Source organism: Olea europaea, chromosome 12 (genome assembly GCF_002742605.1).
Source record: "Olea europaea var. sylvestris chromosome 12, O_europaea_v1, whole genome shotgun sequence".
NCBI lineage: Eukaryota > Viridiplantae > Streptophyta > Magnoliopsida > Lamiales > Oleaceae > Olea > Olea europaea.
Window position 1 is genome coordinate 22,149,970 of NC_036248.1, and position 14,655 is coordinate 22,164,624.

At 42.0% G+C, this 14,655-nt stretch overlaps 1 protein-coding gene across 1 annotated transcript; it reads left to right on the forward strand.

The window, feature by feature from the left end:
- Nucleotides 1–11,879: 11,879 nt before the first annotated feature.
- Nucleotides 11,880–14,578, forward strand: LOC111406085 (probable transcriptional regulator SLK2). The gene is made up of 4 exons (XM_023035283.1): nucleotides 11,880–11,975; nucleotides 12,446–13,571; nucleotides 13,765–13,896; nucleotides 14,126–14,578. Exons 2-4 carry the CDS (start codon nucleotides 12,630–12,632, stop codon nucleotides 14,270–14,272), a joined length of 1,221 nt encoding a protein of 406 aa, XP_022891051.1. The 5' UTR covers nucleotides 11,880–11,975; nucleotides 12,446–12,629; the 3' UTR covers nucleotides 14,273–14,578.
- The last annotated feature ends 77 nt before the right edge of the window (nucleotides 14,579–14,655 follow it).

Here is a 14,655-nt window from a genome sequence, read left to right on the forward strand (position 1 = left end):
GGAGAGAATTGTTGGCATTTATCACATTTTCGCACAAATTCGAGGGCATCCCGTTTCAGTAGTACCCTTGCCTCAGTATTTTTTGTGCCAGAGATAGGCCTCCAGAGTGGTTGCCGCACACTCCCTCGTGGACTTCTCTCAGTATGTAGGTAGTCTCTTCTCCTCCGACGCATCGTAAGAGTGGAAAGGAGAAACTTCTCTTTTAGAGAATGTCATCGATGAAGAGGAAGTGGGCTGACCTCCTTCTCAGTTTATAAGCCTCATTCTTGTTGGTGGGCAGCACCTGGTCTTTCAGATATGCTATAATTGGTTGCATCCAGGTGGGAGTTCCACCGACCCACATGACATTAGGGGCCTCGGTAGAAGGCAGTAGGAGGTGCTCGATAGGCACTACAGTGAGTAGCTCTGAGTCTTTGCTACTAGCCAGCTTCGAGAGTGCATCCGCATGAGCATTTTCGATGCCGAGAATCTGGGTTAACTCGAACTTTTCAAAGGATGGGATGAGGCTCATCACCATTTTCAGATAGGAGGCCATTGTTTTGTCTTTGCCTGAGAAATTACCATTGACTTGGCTAACAACCAGCTGGGAGTCACTACTGACGAGTAGCTTCTTTACTTGCATTTCCTTGGCCAGTCTGAGGCCTGCAAGGAGTGCTTCATACTCTGCAACATTGTTGGTGGCTTTGAATCTGAACCTCATGGTCGAGGTGAGTTTGTGACCCTCGGGGCTGATGAGGACAACCCCAGCACCTGAGCCGACCTCCCCAACTGAGCCATCGACGAAGAGGCTCCACGTGGGGGTTCGACGGACTCCATGATTTCATCCACCTCGGGTAAGTTGGCGAATTCAGCAACAAAGTCAGCTAAAGCTTGCCCTTTGATGGCTGTCCTAGCTTTAAACACAAGGTCAAATTCACTTAGTTCCACTGCCCATTTCAATAATCTTCCCGAGGCATCGAGCTTTTGGAGTACTTGCCTCAGGGGAAAATTTGTAAGTACATGGATGGTATGAGCTTGGAAGTAAGGTCTCAATTTTCTAGAGGCCGAGATTAAGGCCAAAGCAAGCTTCTCCATATCGGGGTATCAGGTCTTCGGCGATAGGAGCGCTTTACTCGTATAGTAGACAGGAAGTTGGGTGGACCCTTCTTCTCGTATCAGAACCGAACTGATGGTGTCATTGGAGACGGCAAGATATAGTTGCAAGATGTCGCCGGGCTTCGACTTGGAGAGGAGGGGGGCCTGCCCCAAATGCCTTTTCAGTCCTTGGAAGGCCTCTTCACATTCCTCAGTCCATTGGAATTTCTTCCCAGCCTTGAGCACTTTGAAAAATGGGAGGCACTTGTCAGTTGCTTTGGAGACGAAGCGACTAAGTGCTGCCACTCGTCCAGTTAAGCTTTGCACCTCCTTTGGCTTTTGAGGGGACCTCATCTGGCACAGAGCCTCAATCTTCTCGGGATTTGCTTCAATTCCTCGCTGGTTGACCATGTACCCCAAGAACTTGCCGGAAGCCACCCCAAAGGCAGATTTCAAGGGGTTGAGCCTCATCATGTACCTTCTCAGGATTTGGAAGGTGTTGTTGAGGTGCACTACGTGGTTCTCTGCCTCTAAGCTCTTCACCAGCATGTCATCCACGTAGACCTCCATTGTCTTGCCAATGAGGTCGGTAAACATTTTGTTCACGAGTCTTTGGTAGGTTGCTCCGGCGTTTTTCAATCCGAAGGGCATCATTCTATAGCAATAGAGGCCTCGGTCCGTGATAAAAGAGGTGTGCTCTTCATCGACCGAGTGCATGGGGATCTGGTTGTAGCCAGAGTATGCATCCATGAAGCTCAAAAACTCATGCCCATCCGTGGAGTCCACCAATTGGTCAATCCTTGGAAGCGGAAAGCTGTCTTTCGGGCAGGCTCTATTAAGGTTGGTAAAGTCGATGCATACCCTCCATTTGTCATTGTGTTTCTTAACCAATACCGGGTTGGAGACCCACCTCGGATAGGTGGCCTCCCTGATGAAGCCATTTTGGATGAGATTCTGAACCTCTTCCTTTAGGGCCTCATACCTCTTAGGGTTGAGGCTCTCCTTTTTTGTCTATGCGGGACAACATTAGGATCAATTTTCAAGTGGTGGCAGCTGATCTTGGGGTCTATGCCCACCATGTCCTCATGCCTTCAAGCAAAGACGTCAAGGTTCTTGCCTAGGAAGCCCTTGATCTTTTCTCTCAAAATGTTGGATAGGCCTCTGCCTACTTTCAACACCTTGGACGGATCTCGGGGGTCAGCTGAGAAGCTCTCAAGTTCCTCTATAGGGGATGCCTGAGGCTCATGTTCCATTATGCGGGGGTCGATCTCATCAACGATCAATACCTCCTGAATAAGCGGTGCATCGATCATATCAACATCTTCCTGGTCAGTGGGAGCGTCACCTGGGATATCCGTCATGACCACATTAGCCATGATCACGTGGACGTCCCGGGGCTCTACCTTTTTAATGGAGCTCAGATAGCACTCTCTCGAACCTCTCTGGTCGCCTCTCACCGTTGCCACCCCATTCTCTGTTTGGAATTTCATGCATAGGTGGTGGATGGAGGTGACTGCTCCCAATTCCTTTAGGGCCGGTCTGCCTAAGACTCCGTGGTAAGCCAACCGGCTGTCAACTACGAGGAATTCCATGAAGTTCATCGTAGTTTGAGGAGATTCTCCCATCTCCACTGCCAGTGTTATCTTTCCTCTAGGAGTGATGCTATCTCCGGTAAATCCGTACAATGGAGTGGTGGTGGGCGTCAACTATGGTCCAATATCATCTTGTTAAAGGCGGACCCGAATAGGATGTTGACGGAGCTGCCGTTGTCGACTAGCATTCGTTTGAGCCCATTTCGGGCTATGACAGCCCTAACCACCAGCGTATCGCAGTAGGGGTAATGAACTCCTTCGGCGTCTTCCTGGGTGAAGACAATGAGTAGTACTTGGTTTATTCTAGAGTTACTATCCACAATGTAACTCGTCAGAGGGGGGGTGCTTTGCCTCCCTAGCATAATTTCTTTTGGCGTTTCGTGTTTCACCGCCAACATAAGGGCCTCCAAATATGGTATCTATCTCGTGGATAGGGGCCTCATCTTGAGCTTGCCTATTTCTTCGATGTCTACGCCCTTCCCTGGGCCTCTCTGTGTCTTGCTCTCTTCGCCTTGGGGATACATCCCTTTGACGAGGAGCGACCGCCTCACGCCCATGTTGGTTGTCGTGCTTGGGCGGGGGCCAGTTCGCTTGGGGCGAGTTGTGTCTTTCTCTGGCGGGTTCCTGCCGGGAGTGGTGTGCATAGTCTCTGCAATCCGCGGTGTCGTGCCCGTAGGACCTGTGGTGCAAACAGTATCCAGGGAGGTTCGGATTGGACCTATTTCTAGGTGCAAAATCTCGGCCTCGGCCTCTCCCTCTAGGGGGTCCCTCCTGGGCCTCGGTCGGGTGTGCATCAGCAGTTGGGTTGACATCCTCATATGCCAAGGTTGGAACCGCGTTCAAAGTTGTGGTGGCCAGGGCTTGGCCGGAGTTCTCATTTCCGGCTCGGTTCATCTGGTAGTCCATGAGGTGAGAGGTCGGTCCCCTACCTCACTGTCTTTGAGGAGGTGGGAGGCCTCTGCTTGCCCTGTTCCTATGCTCAATCAATTCTTCATTGATTATCTCCCTTCTCATCATCTCTAGTAGGGCGTCATAGGTGGTTGGGTCTTGATTCTGCACATCCCTCCAGAGTAGGGTGTTCATGTTTAAGCCTCCTCTCAATACAGATAGTGCTTCTCTGTCGGTGACTTGTACACAGTAGGTCATCTCGTCGGTGAAGTGGGATAGGAAGCTTTTCAAGGACTCGTCATGTGCCTGTCTCATATCTTGAAGGCGCCAGATGGGGGCCTCTCCTTCCTTGCTTACTGCGAACCTCTTCAAGAAGGTAGTTTTGAACTCGGGCCAGCTTCGGATGCTCCCAGATGGTAGCCTACTATACCAGATTTCAGCCGCTCCACTGAGGGTTAAATGGAATGCTCTGCACTTTACGGCTGGGATGGCGTCCCTCAGGCTCATGTGAGTTTTGTAAGCGTTGAGGTGCTTTTCTGGGTCACCTCTCCCATCATACTTTGGTATTTTTGGCATGACATAGTGGCTCGGGACCTGGGCATTTCTTAGTTCTCTTGAGAATGGCAGGTTCTCATCATCATCATCCAAGTCATAGGACCTCTGCTGCTCATCAGAATCGTAGTCTTCGGCCTCGTACCTGGTTGTTGGTGAGAGGGTCCAGGCCGGTTCCTAGCCTCTTCCTCCCTCCTTTACGACCTACTTCTAGGCGGGACAGCGCGGGGGGTATTTTCATGCCTTCTCTCAGGCTGCTGGGGCATCGGAGGTGGAGGCTGTGGCCTCGTCCGAGGCTGCTGAGCCTGCTGTTGACTGGGCCTCGGTTCTGCAGGGCTGATTCTGTCAAAAACACTTCCTGCTCTCCTTTATCTTGGGTCTTGTTCATATGGAGGTGGGAAGTTATCATGGCTCATTTGGACCTCGGTGGGTCGGCCAAATGCAGAGTTGGAGGATATGTCGACTCCCACTTCCCTCTCGAATGCCCTTTCACCTCGGCCATAGTCTGGCGAGACAACCCTATGATTCTGGACCTCGTCCTCTTGCTGATAGTGCCCATGGGGAGCATATGGAGGAATGGGGAAGCCCCCCTAGCCTTGCATTTGGGCCATGAGCTCCCTCATGGCCAAGTTTTGGTTGGCTATATCCCTCATGTTGACTGCCATGGTAGCCATTTCTCTTGATAGTCGTGCTGTCGCACGCATCCCACCTCTCCTTTGGTGGTGGTGGAGCCTCGACCGAGCTGCTGGGGCAGCAGGCTGGAGAGGCACATTCGTACTTTCTCTTACCCTCCTTGGGGGAGTATCTTCGTTAGAACTCATTTTTCTTTTATCAAACTTAGATTTCTCTAAGTGATAGGGGTTCCTTCTGTTCTTTTTCAAGAACAAATCCTTTTTCAAGGGGGGTTGCCCAAATGTTTTTCAGTAAGCTTCTACCACAAGGTTGCTCGTGGTTATGATATGGTTTTCCACAGACGGCGCCAATCTGTTACCCCAAAAAGTACGTCAACAGATGCCGGTCCCACCCGCGCTTGCGTGGGCGAATGTCCAACACGCTAAGATACGTGGACGGTCTAAAATGAGCGGTTTAAAGGGGCGTGGGAGTAGCCCAACGACGCGGGACGGTGACGTTCGGAATCCGGCGGGTTGTTCGTAATCCGATTGTATAATAATTACCAACCGGTGCTCGTAAATGTATAAGTGAAAGTGTATAAACTCGATTTGTGTATTGTAAGTAACTGAGAGAGAGTTGAGTAAATGTAGTTTTTAGTATTGATTCTTGCATTAGCCTTTGACCTTGCACAATGGGAGTATTTATAGTGATACATATGAAATGGGAGCCCTTGGATGAAGTGGCACGTGGCCTCATCTCTTTAGTTCAAACATCTTTTCCTAGGTATGGGGCTTGACTTGCTAGCTTGCGGCGCATTTATTGCTTGTGCAGGGCCTCCATGCTAGTGACAAGACTTGACCTTTATGCTTATGACAAACGTTCCATCAATCATTCGAGTAAGATCTGTGCAGGCGATCTCTTGGGAGAAGTGACCATGGAGGATGTTTCCTTGTGGTTAGGAGGCTCGTGCATCAACTTCGGGGCTTCGCCCATTTGACAAATACTTCCACTTGAGGACCTCAGCTACATCCAACAGGTTCCATGCCTCGGGTCATGGGCCTCGGCTTGAAGCACTTCGGATATAACCCACCTCGGCAATATGTGCCACCTCGGCAGGAATGCCACGTGGATCAGGATGAGTGGCCATTGGCCCAGGTGGGTAGGACAGGTGTGACAGCACGCAACACATGATTAAGTAAATTCCCAATATGGTAAACTATAAATATGTTTCAACACACCGAACTTTAGGTAGCGTCACGTTTCATTCACTGTATTTTAACTTGTACTTCATTACTCACTAAACTTTATACTGTTGCACTCTATACTCACCAAGTAACTCATGTCATTAACCACTACACACATGGACGATGGATTTTATAGCTAGCAGTTAAATGCCATGTCATTTCTCCTAAACACGCCTCACCCAAAATCAATTGACGTCGTGAGATGAAACCCTTATGTCAAATGCACGATCTCCATCAGCCATTGTAGAAACACCTCCCAAATCTCAAAATTCAAAATCGCCTCGAACCCTAATCCCTACTTCGAATTTGATCCACAATCGACAGACCTCGAAGCGCGATTGTTGAAACCATAGACACGAATAGAGCACCTCAGTTTGTTGACACTAGAATCGAAATGGGTTCCAATTTTTGAAGTACATTTCATTTTTCTTACAACTTATGACCTTTCCAATGAGACATCTCAATTTGCTTCCACTCGGATTGACTGGAAGGAGACACCATAAAGCCAATTGTTCAAGGCGAATCTTTCGGGGCTGAAGAAAGAGTTAGTGAAAATTGAAGTTGATGAAGGTAAAATACTGCAGATTAGTGGAGAGAAGAGCAGGTAGAAAGAGGAGAAGAGTGATATGTGGCACTGTAAGAGAGAGTTTCGACAGATTTCTATGCCTATTTATGTTGTCAAAGATGCCAAAATGGATCAGATTAAGGCCATCATGGAGAATGGTGTGTTAACTTAATTGTCCCCAAAGAGGAGGTGAAGAAACATGATGTCAAAGCCATTAAGATTTCTGGGTGAAGATGACTGATGTCCCCAAGTAATTGTGGTGAAGTCATATGTACTTTGTATGTATGCATGTGAACTGGGATGTTATGTTTTGTGTTACCTGATTTTTTTACTAGTTTGAATTATGGAGTGTGTTGATCGATGTTGAGGGACTGTGTTATATGTTAAATAAAAACTTGTTCTATTTGATCGATGTCTGATGAAATGATATGTGATTAATATGTTCTTGCCACCACCTGCTTTATACCCATGCACCTGTAATGATCCATAGAAATAGCCAACATTTAACACTACACCAATGCTTTTTGTTTCCTTTTTAAACAAGAACTGCACAAAAAAACATAACAAAAAACGTTCATATAAATTGTTCAATGCCCTGATATACTTGCAAGTCTTCTAGCATATGGCCTTGATGGTCTTGAACTTGAACCCTCTTCTACATTCATAGGTGCGAAGTCCTCTTCTATTCCTTCATAATCAATTTGTTCAGTAGTCACTTGTGCTTCGAATGAATGTCCACTGTTATTACCTTCATCCATGGGTGCAGAAGCTAATGGCCCACTACTGATAACACTTGTATTCCATTGCCACCCAAAATGGAAGCTTTGTTGTCCATCATGCGGTTGCACAATGATACTCCAGTCCCTCTATTCGGCCCCAATTTTCCCTGAGGGTGAAAATGAATGTAAGCCAGCACAATTAAACACATGTCACTACAAATCAAGAACTTAACATGTCTCCTTACCGTCCCAACACAAGGCCAACCTTTCATTCATTGGGCTAACACTTCGGTTTATGAAGGCAAGTTCGAGAAGTCAAGCAAGGAATAAGATATCTATCACACTAACATAAAGTACATCATTTTAAACAACAGAATTCAAAGAGCATCACCATAGAAATTTCTAACCAATATAGTAAACTAATACAAACATTCAAAGAAAATTGATAAACTCTAGTGCAGTTTACAAAGAGAACCCATAAGCACAATTCAACTTCAACTCTAGTTCAAATTACATAAACATGAGAATTATATACTAAGTCTTCTAATCGATTACATAGGTCGAATAAATTCACAAATTGGCAAAGCATGAACAATCCTATAACATATTTGTAGCTTCAATTCATAATTGGCAAAGCATGAACAATCATATAACATTGTTTTAAAAGTAAGGGCAGTGACATACATCAAAATTCCCATAAATTTACTACAGAGCTTTTTGAGCTTTTATAAATTTACACAACTACCTAAATTCCCATAAATACGTACAATCATAGTCCATAAAATCAGATGTACAATCTAGGAGCATTACGTCTGTTTAAATCCGCCACTTTGATCAGAATCATGAAGGTTTCTCCTCTTTCTGCCGAAATTCCCTCCATACAATGCCGCATATCATTCTTCTCCTCTTTCTCTGTGCCCCTTTCTCCTCTAATCTGCAGTATGTTACCTTCCTCAACTTCAACCTTTACTTCTTTCTTCATCCCGGAAGATCTGCCTTAAACACAAGGCTTTTTGATGTCTCCTTCCAGTCAATTCGAGTGGTAGCAAACTGAAATGTCTCATTGGAAAGGTCATAACATGTAAGAAAAATGAAATGTACTTCGAAAATTGGAACACATTTCAATCCAAGTGTCAGCAAACTGAGGTGCTCTATCAATGTCTACGGTTTCAACAATCGCGCTTTGAGGTCCAAATTGTGGATCGAATTCAAATTGGGGGTTGGGGATCAAGGCAATTTCGGATTTTGAGATTTGGGAGGTGTTTCTGCAATGGCTGATGGAGGTCGTTCATTTGACACGAGGGTTTCATCTCACAACTTCAATTGATTTTTGGGCGAGGCGTGTTTCGTTCGTGTTTGGGAAAAATGACATGGCATTTAACTGCCACCTGTAAAACCCGTCCTCCATTTGTGCAGTAATTAATGATGGGGATGACCTTGAAAATAATGGAGTGCAACGGTATAAAGTTTAAGTAAATAATGGAGTCACTGACGAATTCAGGTAGTTGCGATCTGTCGGAGTCTTCAATAGCCGTCAGGACCACCGAATTGGAGTTGCAATCTCCAAGTATTTTCGGGTGATGTTACTGTTGTATCTACATAAAATGAATGAGCATGTATACATACACAAAACACACATAGAGAAAACTCACCATTTTTTTATTTTCTTGGGCTTGTTGTGGGTAGCAGATCCTTGCCATTAGAGGAATTGAAGCCCCAGAACTCACAAATTGTATCAAATTCAGCCCATAATTCTTCTATGGTTAATTTTCCTCTCTTATTGATGATGGGTTCAGGAAATAATTGCATTTTGTGTGTGTGTGTGTTCAGTTCTTGAGATAATTTTCCTCTCTTATTGATGATGGGTTCAGGAAATAATTGCATTTTGTGTGTGTGTGTGTGTTCAGTTCTTGAGATTTGAAAAGATGATAGTGTTGGAAATTTATTTAAACATGCATAGCGAAATTAAACAGTTTTAATTTCCATTCAGGATTCAGCTTTGTTACCAAACTCTCTGTCACGAGTAAATCTTTTTTTTTTATTATATCGATTAACTTACGGTATAATCCAAACCCTTTACAACGCTTCCGATAACTTACAATCAAGAGGTATCGATCTTTATATAATATTGAGCTTTCAAAGGATTTCAACATGACCCACAATTAGATGAGAAAGCTTTAGCGGATATAATATTTTCAAAGTTTGATTCAATCAACTAAAGTTTTTAATATGGAGTAAATGAAAATAAATGTAATGTAACTTCAAAATATTTTGCTCAAATATTTCTCTCTTTTAACGCATTTGAAGAACATTGCATTGAATGCAAAATCCGAATGGACTGTGTGTGAGGAATTCAGCTTTGTTACCAAACTCTCTGTCACGAGTAAAGCTTTTTTTTATTATATTGATTAACTTACTGTATAATCCAAACCCTTTACAACGCTTCCGATAACTTACAATCAAGAGGTATCGATCTTTATATAATATTGAGCTTTCAAAGGATTTCAACATGACCCACAATTAGATGAGAAAGCTTTAGCGGATATAATATTTTCAAAGTTTGATTCAATCAACTAAAGTTTTTAATATGGAGTAAATGAAAATAAATGTAATGTAACTTCAAAATATTTTGCTCAAATATTTCTCTCTTTTAACGCATTTGAAGAACATTGCATTGAATGCAAAATCCGAATGGAATGTGTGTGAGGATGAATCATAGGTAGTGAGTATCTATTTGGATGTAAAGAGATAGCTTGAAAATGGAGTGTTAAGAAAAACGTTAAATTTGGACCTTAACAGAATACATCTAGTATATAATTTTTTTTAGGCCTCTCAAATTTTGAGATCATAGGCCATTGCCTACGCAGTTTTGACCCAAGATAAGACCTAAGTTTGTGTTTGATACATTATACTAAATATGATGGGACATACAGCAAATAAAATTTCAATTTGTTTTTCTTTTTCTATAAAATTGTGCACTATCCAATTATCTACACCAAACATATGCTGATTAGCATTTCGTGTTTTATTCATGAAAATATAATTTTTCTCATATAGAAATAAAGAAATTAGAGTGAAGTCAAACTTCGCCATTGTTTGTACACCAACTTCTACATGATTCTAATTTTTACACATTTTTTTTACTTGTCGAATCCAGTAAAGAATAGTTGTCTACACCAAGCAGAGACGGATTTGGGGGGGCTGGGCTGTAGCCCCCCCCCAAAGTCCAAGAGCTTTTTTTAAGGCATTTTTTTATTTTTTTGGGTAAAAAATCAGTTTTTTATGTGTAAAAAAAATTTTTGCGTAGTAGCCCAATCGTGGATTCAATCCTGGATCTGTCCTTGACACCAAGTCTAGTTTCTACACCAACTTGTACTTGATTCTAATTTCTACACATTACTTTCTCTTGACTTGTTGTATCCAATAAAGAATAGTTGCCCTCTTTTCTATTCTCGTGTTTTGTAGTCAAAATAGTTAGCCCGTAGGAATTTCAATAGTGAACCCGTTTGTTGCCCCCATCAACCGATTTCCTCATGGAAGGGACGCTAAGTCCCCATTTAACATCGTTTATTTTTTTATTTATGAATATTGTGAACTCTTTCAAATTTATTTGGCCCCCGTTTGATGGTGATTAAAATTAATGTTTAACGAATTTTAATAAAAGTTAATGAAATGTATGGTTTAAAAGTTGTTGGATCCTTAACGTATATAATTAAAATTATTATAGATTTTGACTTAAATTAATATTTAGATTTTAATTTCTATCAAAGAATGATTTGATATTTTTAGAAAAAACTAAAATAGGATGGGACAAGATGGAGATCATGATTCCATCCCCAAGTCGAGGGTTGATTTCTTAACACCGTCCCTTGTCCTATTCCAAAATAAGTCAAGATTCTTACCCAGTTACCATCCCTGTAAGAAGTTTGTACATAAATATTTTTTTAGCTAATTTTTTTTGCCTTATTGACCAAAATGAAAAGTCATTAATACCCTCACACATTTTCACAAGAGAAGAGAGTGACCCAGATGTCGACGACCTAGAAGCTAACGACCTAGATGCCGACGAGGAAGAAGGTGAGCTTTTAACAATCGTGTACCTAAGGGTGTACCTAATGGACACTCGACACCTCGGCATATCAAGACCCACAGGCGCCTCGACCAATATCGAGGCGTCGGGTGTACATTAGATGCACCCTTAGCAAGATTGTTGTCTACAACTAGCAAGATTGTTGCATAAGTAGCCCATGTTTAAGTTAAATTGAAATTAGATTTTTGTTAGATCTTGATTTTAAAAATAAAACAAAAAATGATGTAGAAGAAGAAGATGAAAGGACAAGTACTGAGTACTAACGTATTTCCTTTTAATGGATGAGAACTAACTTGTTTATAAATTAATAGATTTGGGACCAAAAGTGAAATTCCTCAAAATTCTATATAGACCTATCCGGTTAATTTAGCGAACCAGTAAGATACGGCCACGTAGATATAAATGGTGCGACCTCGCCCTTTCACCGGGGGATCTTGGCACCGACTATGCATCAAATCATTATTAGACACGTGTCTGAAGACACTGCCTGTATCCGGTCACGTGCGTCTATCACCGTCTACAGCCGGTAACTCTCCCTTCCTGCTACTGCTAGATAACCACCGATGAACAGGGAAATTCCTTCTCTCACTACTAATTCCCCGTCCCGATTACTATCTCTCTCTAGCTCTCCATTTTCAGGTCCTCAATTTCTACTTATTTTCACATTTTGCTTATAATTTTTTTTTTTTTTGGTAATTGTTTAAGATTTATTTTTCCTGTGTCTTTTAAGTTTTTTATTATTCTGCAAATTCCGATCTTCGTTTAATCTTCTTACATTAGGCAAATCGGAAGCTTTCTGTTAAGTACATCTTTAATCAGTAAATTAACTTAATTATAGTGACTTTGCTTTTGATGATATTTACAACTTTTGATGCGAGTTGATGTATAATTTGTTAAGTTAGCGAGTCAAATTTTAGTTAACATAGGTTTATTGATCGGATTTTGTCTCTACTTTTAGCTTGTAGGTGCCAAAGACTTGTGCTTTCCTCTATATAAGTTTAATCTTAGTTGTTCAAAGTTAGGGTTCCTATAGGTCTTTACGTAAGTGTTACTATGGGGTTATTTTGTAAACCTTTTATTGTTTTTTTTTTTTTTATGTTGCTTTGTAGACCTCGAGCAGACCATTGTTCAAGGCAGCAATTTGAACTGAAAAATAATGGGGCCCTGTAAAAAGTTGAAGCTGAAAGAATAGTTGTTACATTTTGTGTTTTGGGATTTCAAATTTCTAATTTGAATTGGTTATTGATGAAGTGAAGCTATTTAGGTCCCAGCCACTAGGCAGCAGAACCTTGAATGGTGGTGCCGTCTTCGGTGGCTGGAGAGATGGAACATTCTTCTTCAAGTTCGGGAATCTATTTTCAAACATTTGGGCAGTCTCAGGTAGCAGGGAATGCTCTATTCAGTTCAAAATTTGGGAACTCATCTAAATTAATACATGGAAATGCGTGTTCCAACGGTGATCTAGCATCTGGGGATGTCAGCAACACCGTTTCGAACAGCGTGGCAAGCTCCACTCCAAGTATTAGGGCAAGTTCTTTGGTCACTGATGCCAACTCAGGGCTTTCGGGAGGTCCCCACTTACGTAGAAATTCTAGCTTTAATACAGAATCTCATATGCGCTTGCCTGCATCACCATTGTCATTCTCATCTAACAATATTAGCGTTTCTGGCTCATCTGTCATGGATGGATCCTCTATTGCACAACAAAGCTTCAATCAAGACCCAAGCTCTCAACAGACCCAGAGAAGTCAGCAACATCACGGAGCTTCCAGTGCCACTTCTTTGCCTATATCACGGATGGAGCATGTTCAGCTTCTTGGTGATCCAATGGCTCCTAGTTCATATATTCACGATTCCAGTTGTATGTCTCAGTTACAAAAGAAGCCTCGGTTAGATATCAAGCAGGATGATATATTACAACAGCAGGTTCTTCAACAACTGCTTCAGAGAAAAGATCCCATGCACCTACCAAACCCCAATCCTCATATGCAAACTTTGATTCAACAGCAGAGGCTCAGGCAACAGCAGCAACAGCTCCTACAGTCCATGCCTCCAATGCAGCGGGTTCAATTGCTGCAGCAACAACAGCAGGAGCAGCAGCGGCAGTTGCAGTTAAGACAGCAGCTTCAACAACAGGGCGTACAGCCTGCATCTACATTGAATCGCCACTACGATGGTGGTGTATGCTCTCGGCGGCTAATGCAGTACTTGTATCATCAGAGACAACGACCTTGTGTGAGTAAATTAATATTTGGCACAGTAACACGTTTTTTTACTCACTCACCCACAAATCTTAAATCTATTGTAGGCTTAGTATAGGTGTGTTTTAAAGTTGCCTTTTTGTTTTGTCCAATTTCAGTCTAATCTTCAGTATAATCTTGAACTTATCTTACATTTTGATAATTTTGATAAGTTTATATCTTGCTAGGATAACCCTATTGCCTACTGGAAAAAGTTTGTGGCTGAGTATTACTCCCAACGTGCGAAGAAGAGGTGGTGTCTGTCCTTGTATGATAATGTGGTGCATCATTCACTTGGAGAATTTCCCCAGGCAGCTAAGGTAATTGTTTTGGGCTGTAGGTTATTTCATGGATTCAGTTATGCTTCTAGTTGAACCTTCTCCCTATCTAGATACTTTAAAATGGTTAAAACTTTGAATTGCATAGATCTAATTTCCATCTAGTTTATGTACCTTCTTATACTATTTTGTCTCTATTTCTACTTCGGTTTGTCCAAGGTGTCTCAAAAACATAATTTCCATCTTATTCTTCTTGCTTCTTTTATATCAGGATGCATGGAAGTGTGATATTTGTGGTTCAAAATCTGGGAGGGGATTTGGTGAGTTGTATGTTTTGAAGTTCGATGTTTTTGAATATCATATTATTTTCTATTTGCAGGTACCAAGACAGGTGCTGATTACTTCTGTGTTAGATTAAAAGGTTATGCCCTTGTTTGGTGCCAAATAAAATCTAGATTTTAATTTAAGTCAGTGTCAACAATTAATTTCAACCACATATTTTATGAGTCTCACAATTTTTCAACAACATATTTCATCAACTTCTATCAAAATTTACTAAAAATTTGATTTTAATCCCTATTAAACAGACACTATATATAGTCATAGTGCTATCACTATCAGTTCTAGGTTCTTTAGTTACCATATAAGTAGTAAGCTAAAATAAGCCCTTGTTTGAGCCACATTATTTTCCTTAAAATGTATTTTTGAATAGTGTATTGATGAAAAATGTGTAGTAAAAAAATAAAGAAAAGTTTTGGATTTGCATGTAATATTATTTTATTGAAGAATGTGTGGTTGAAA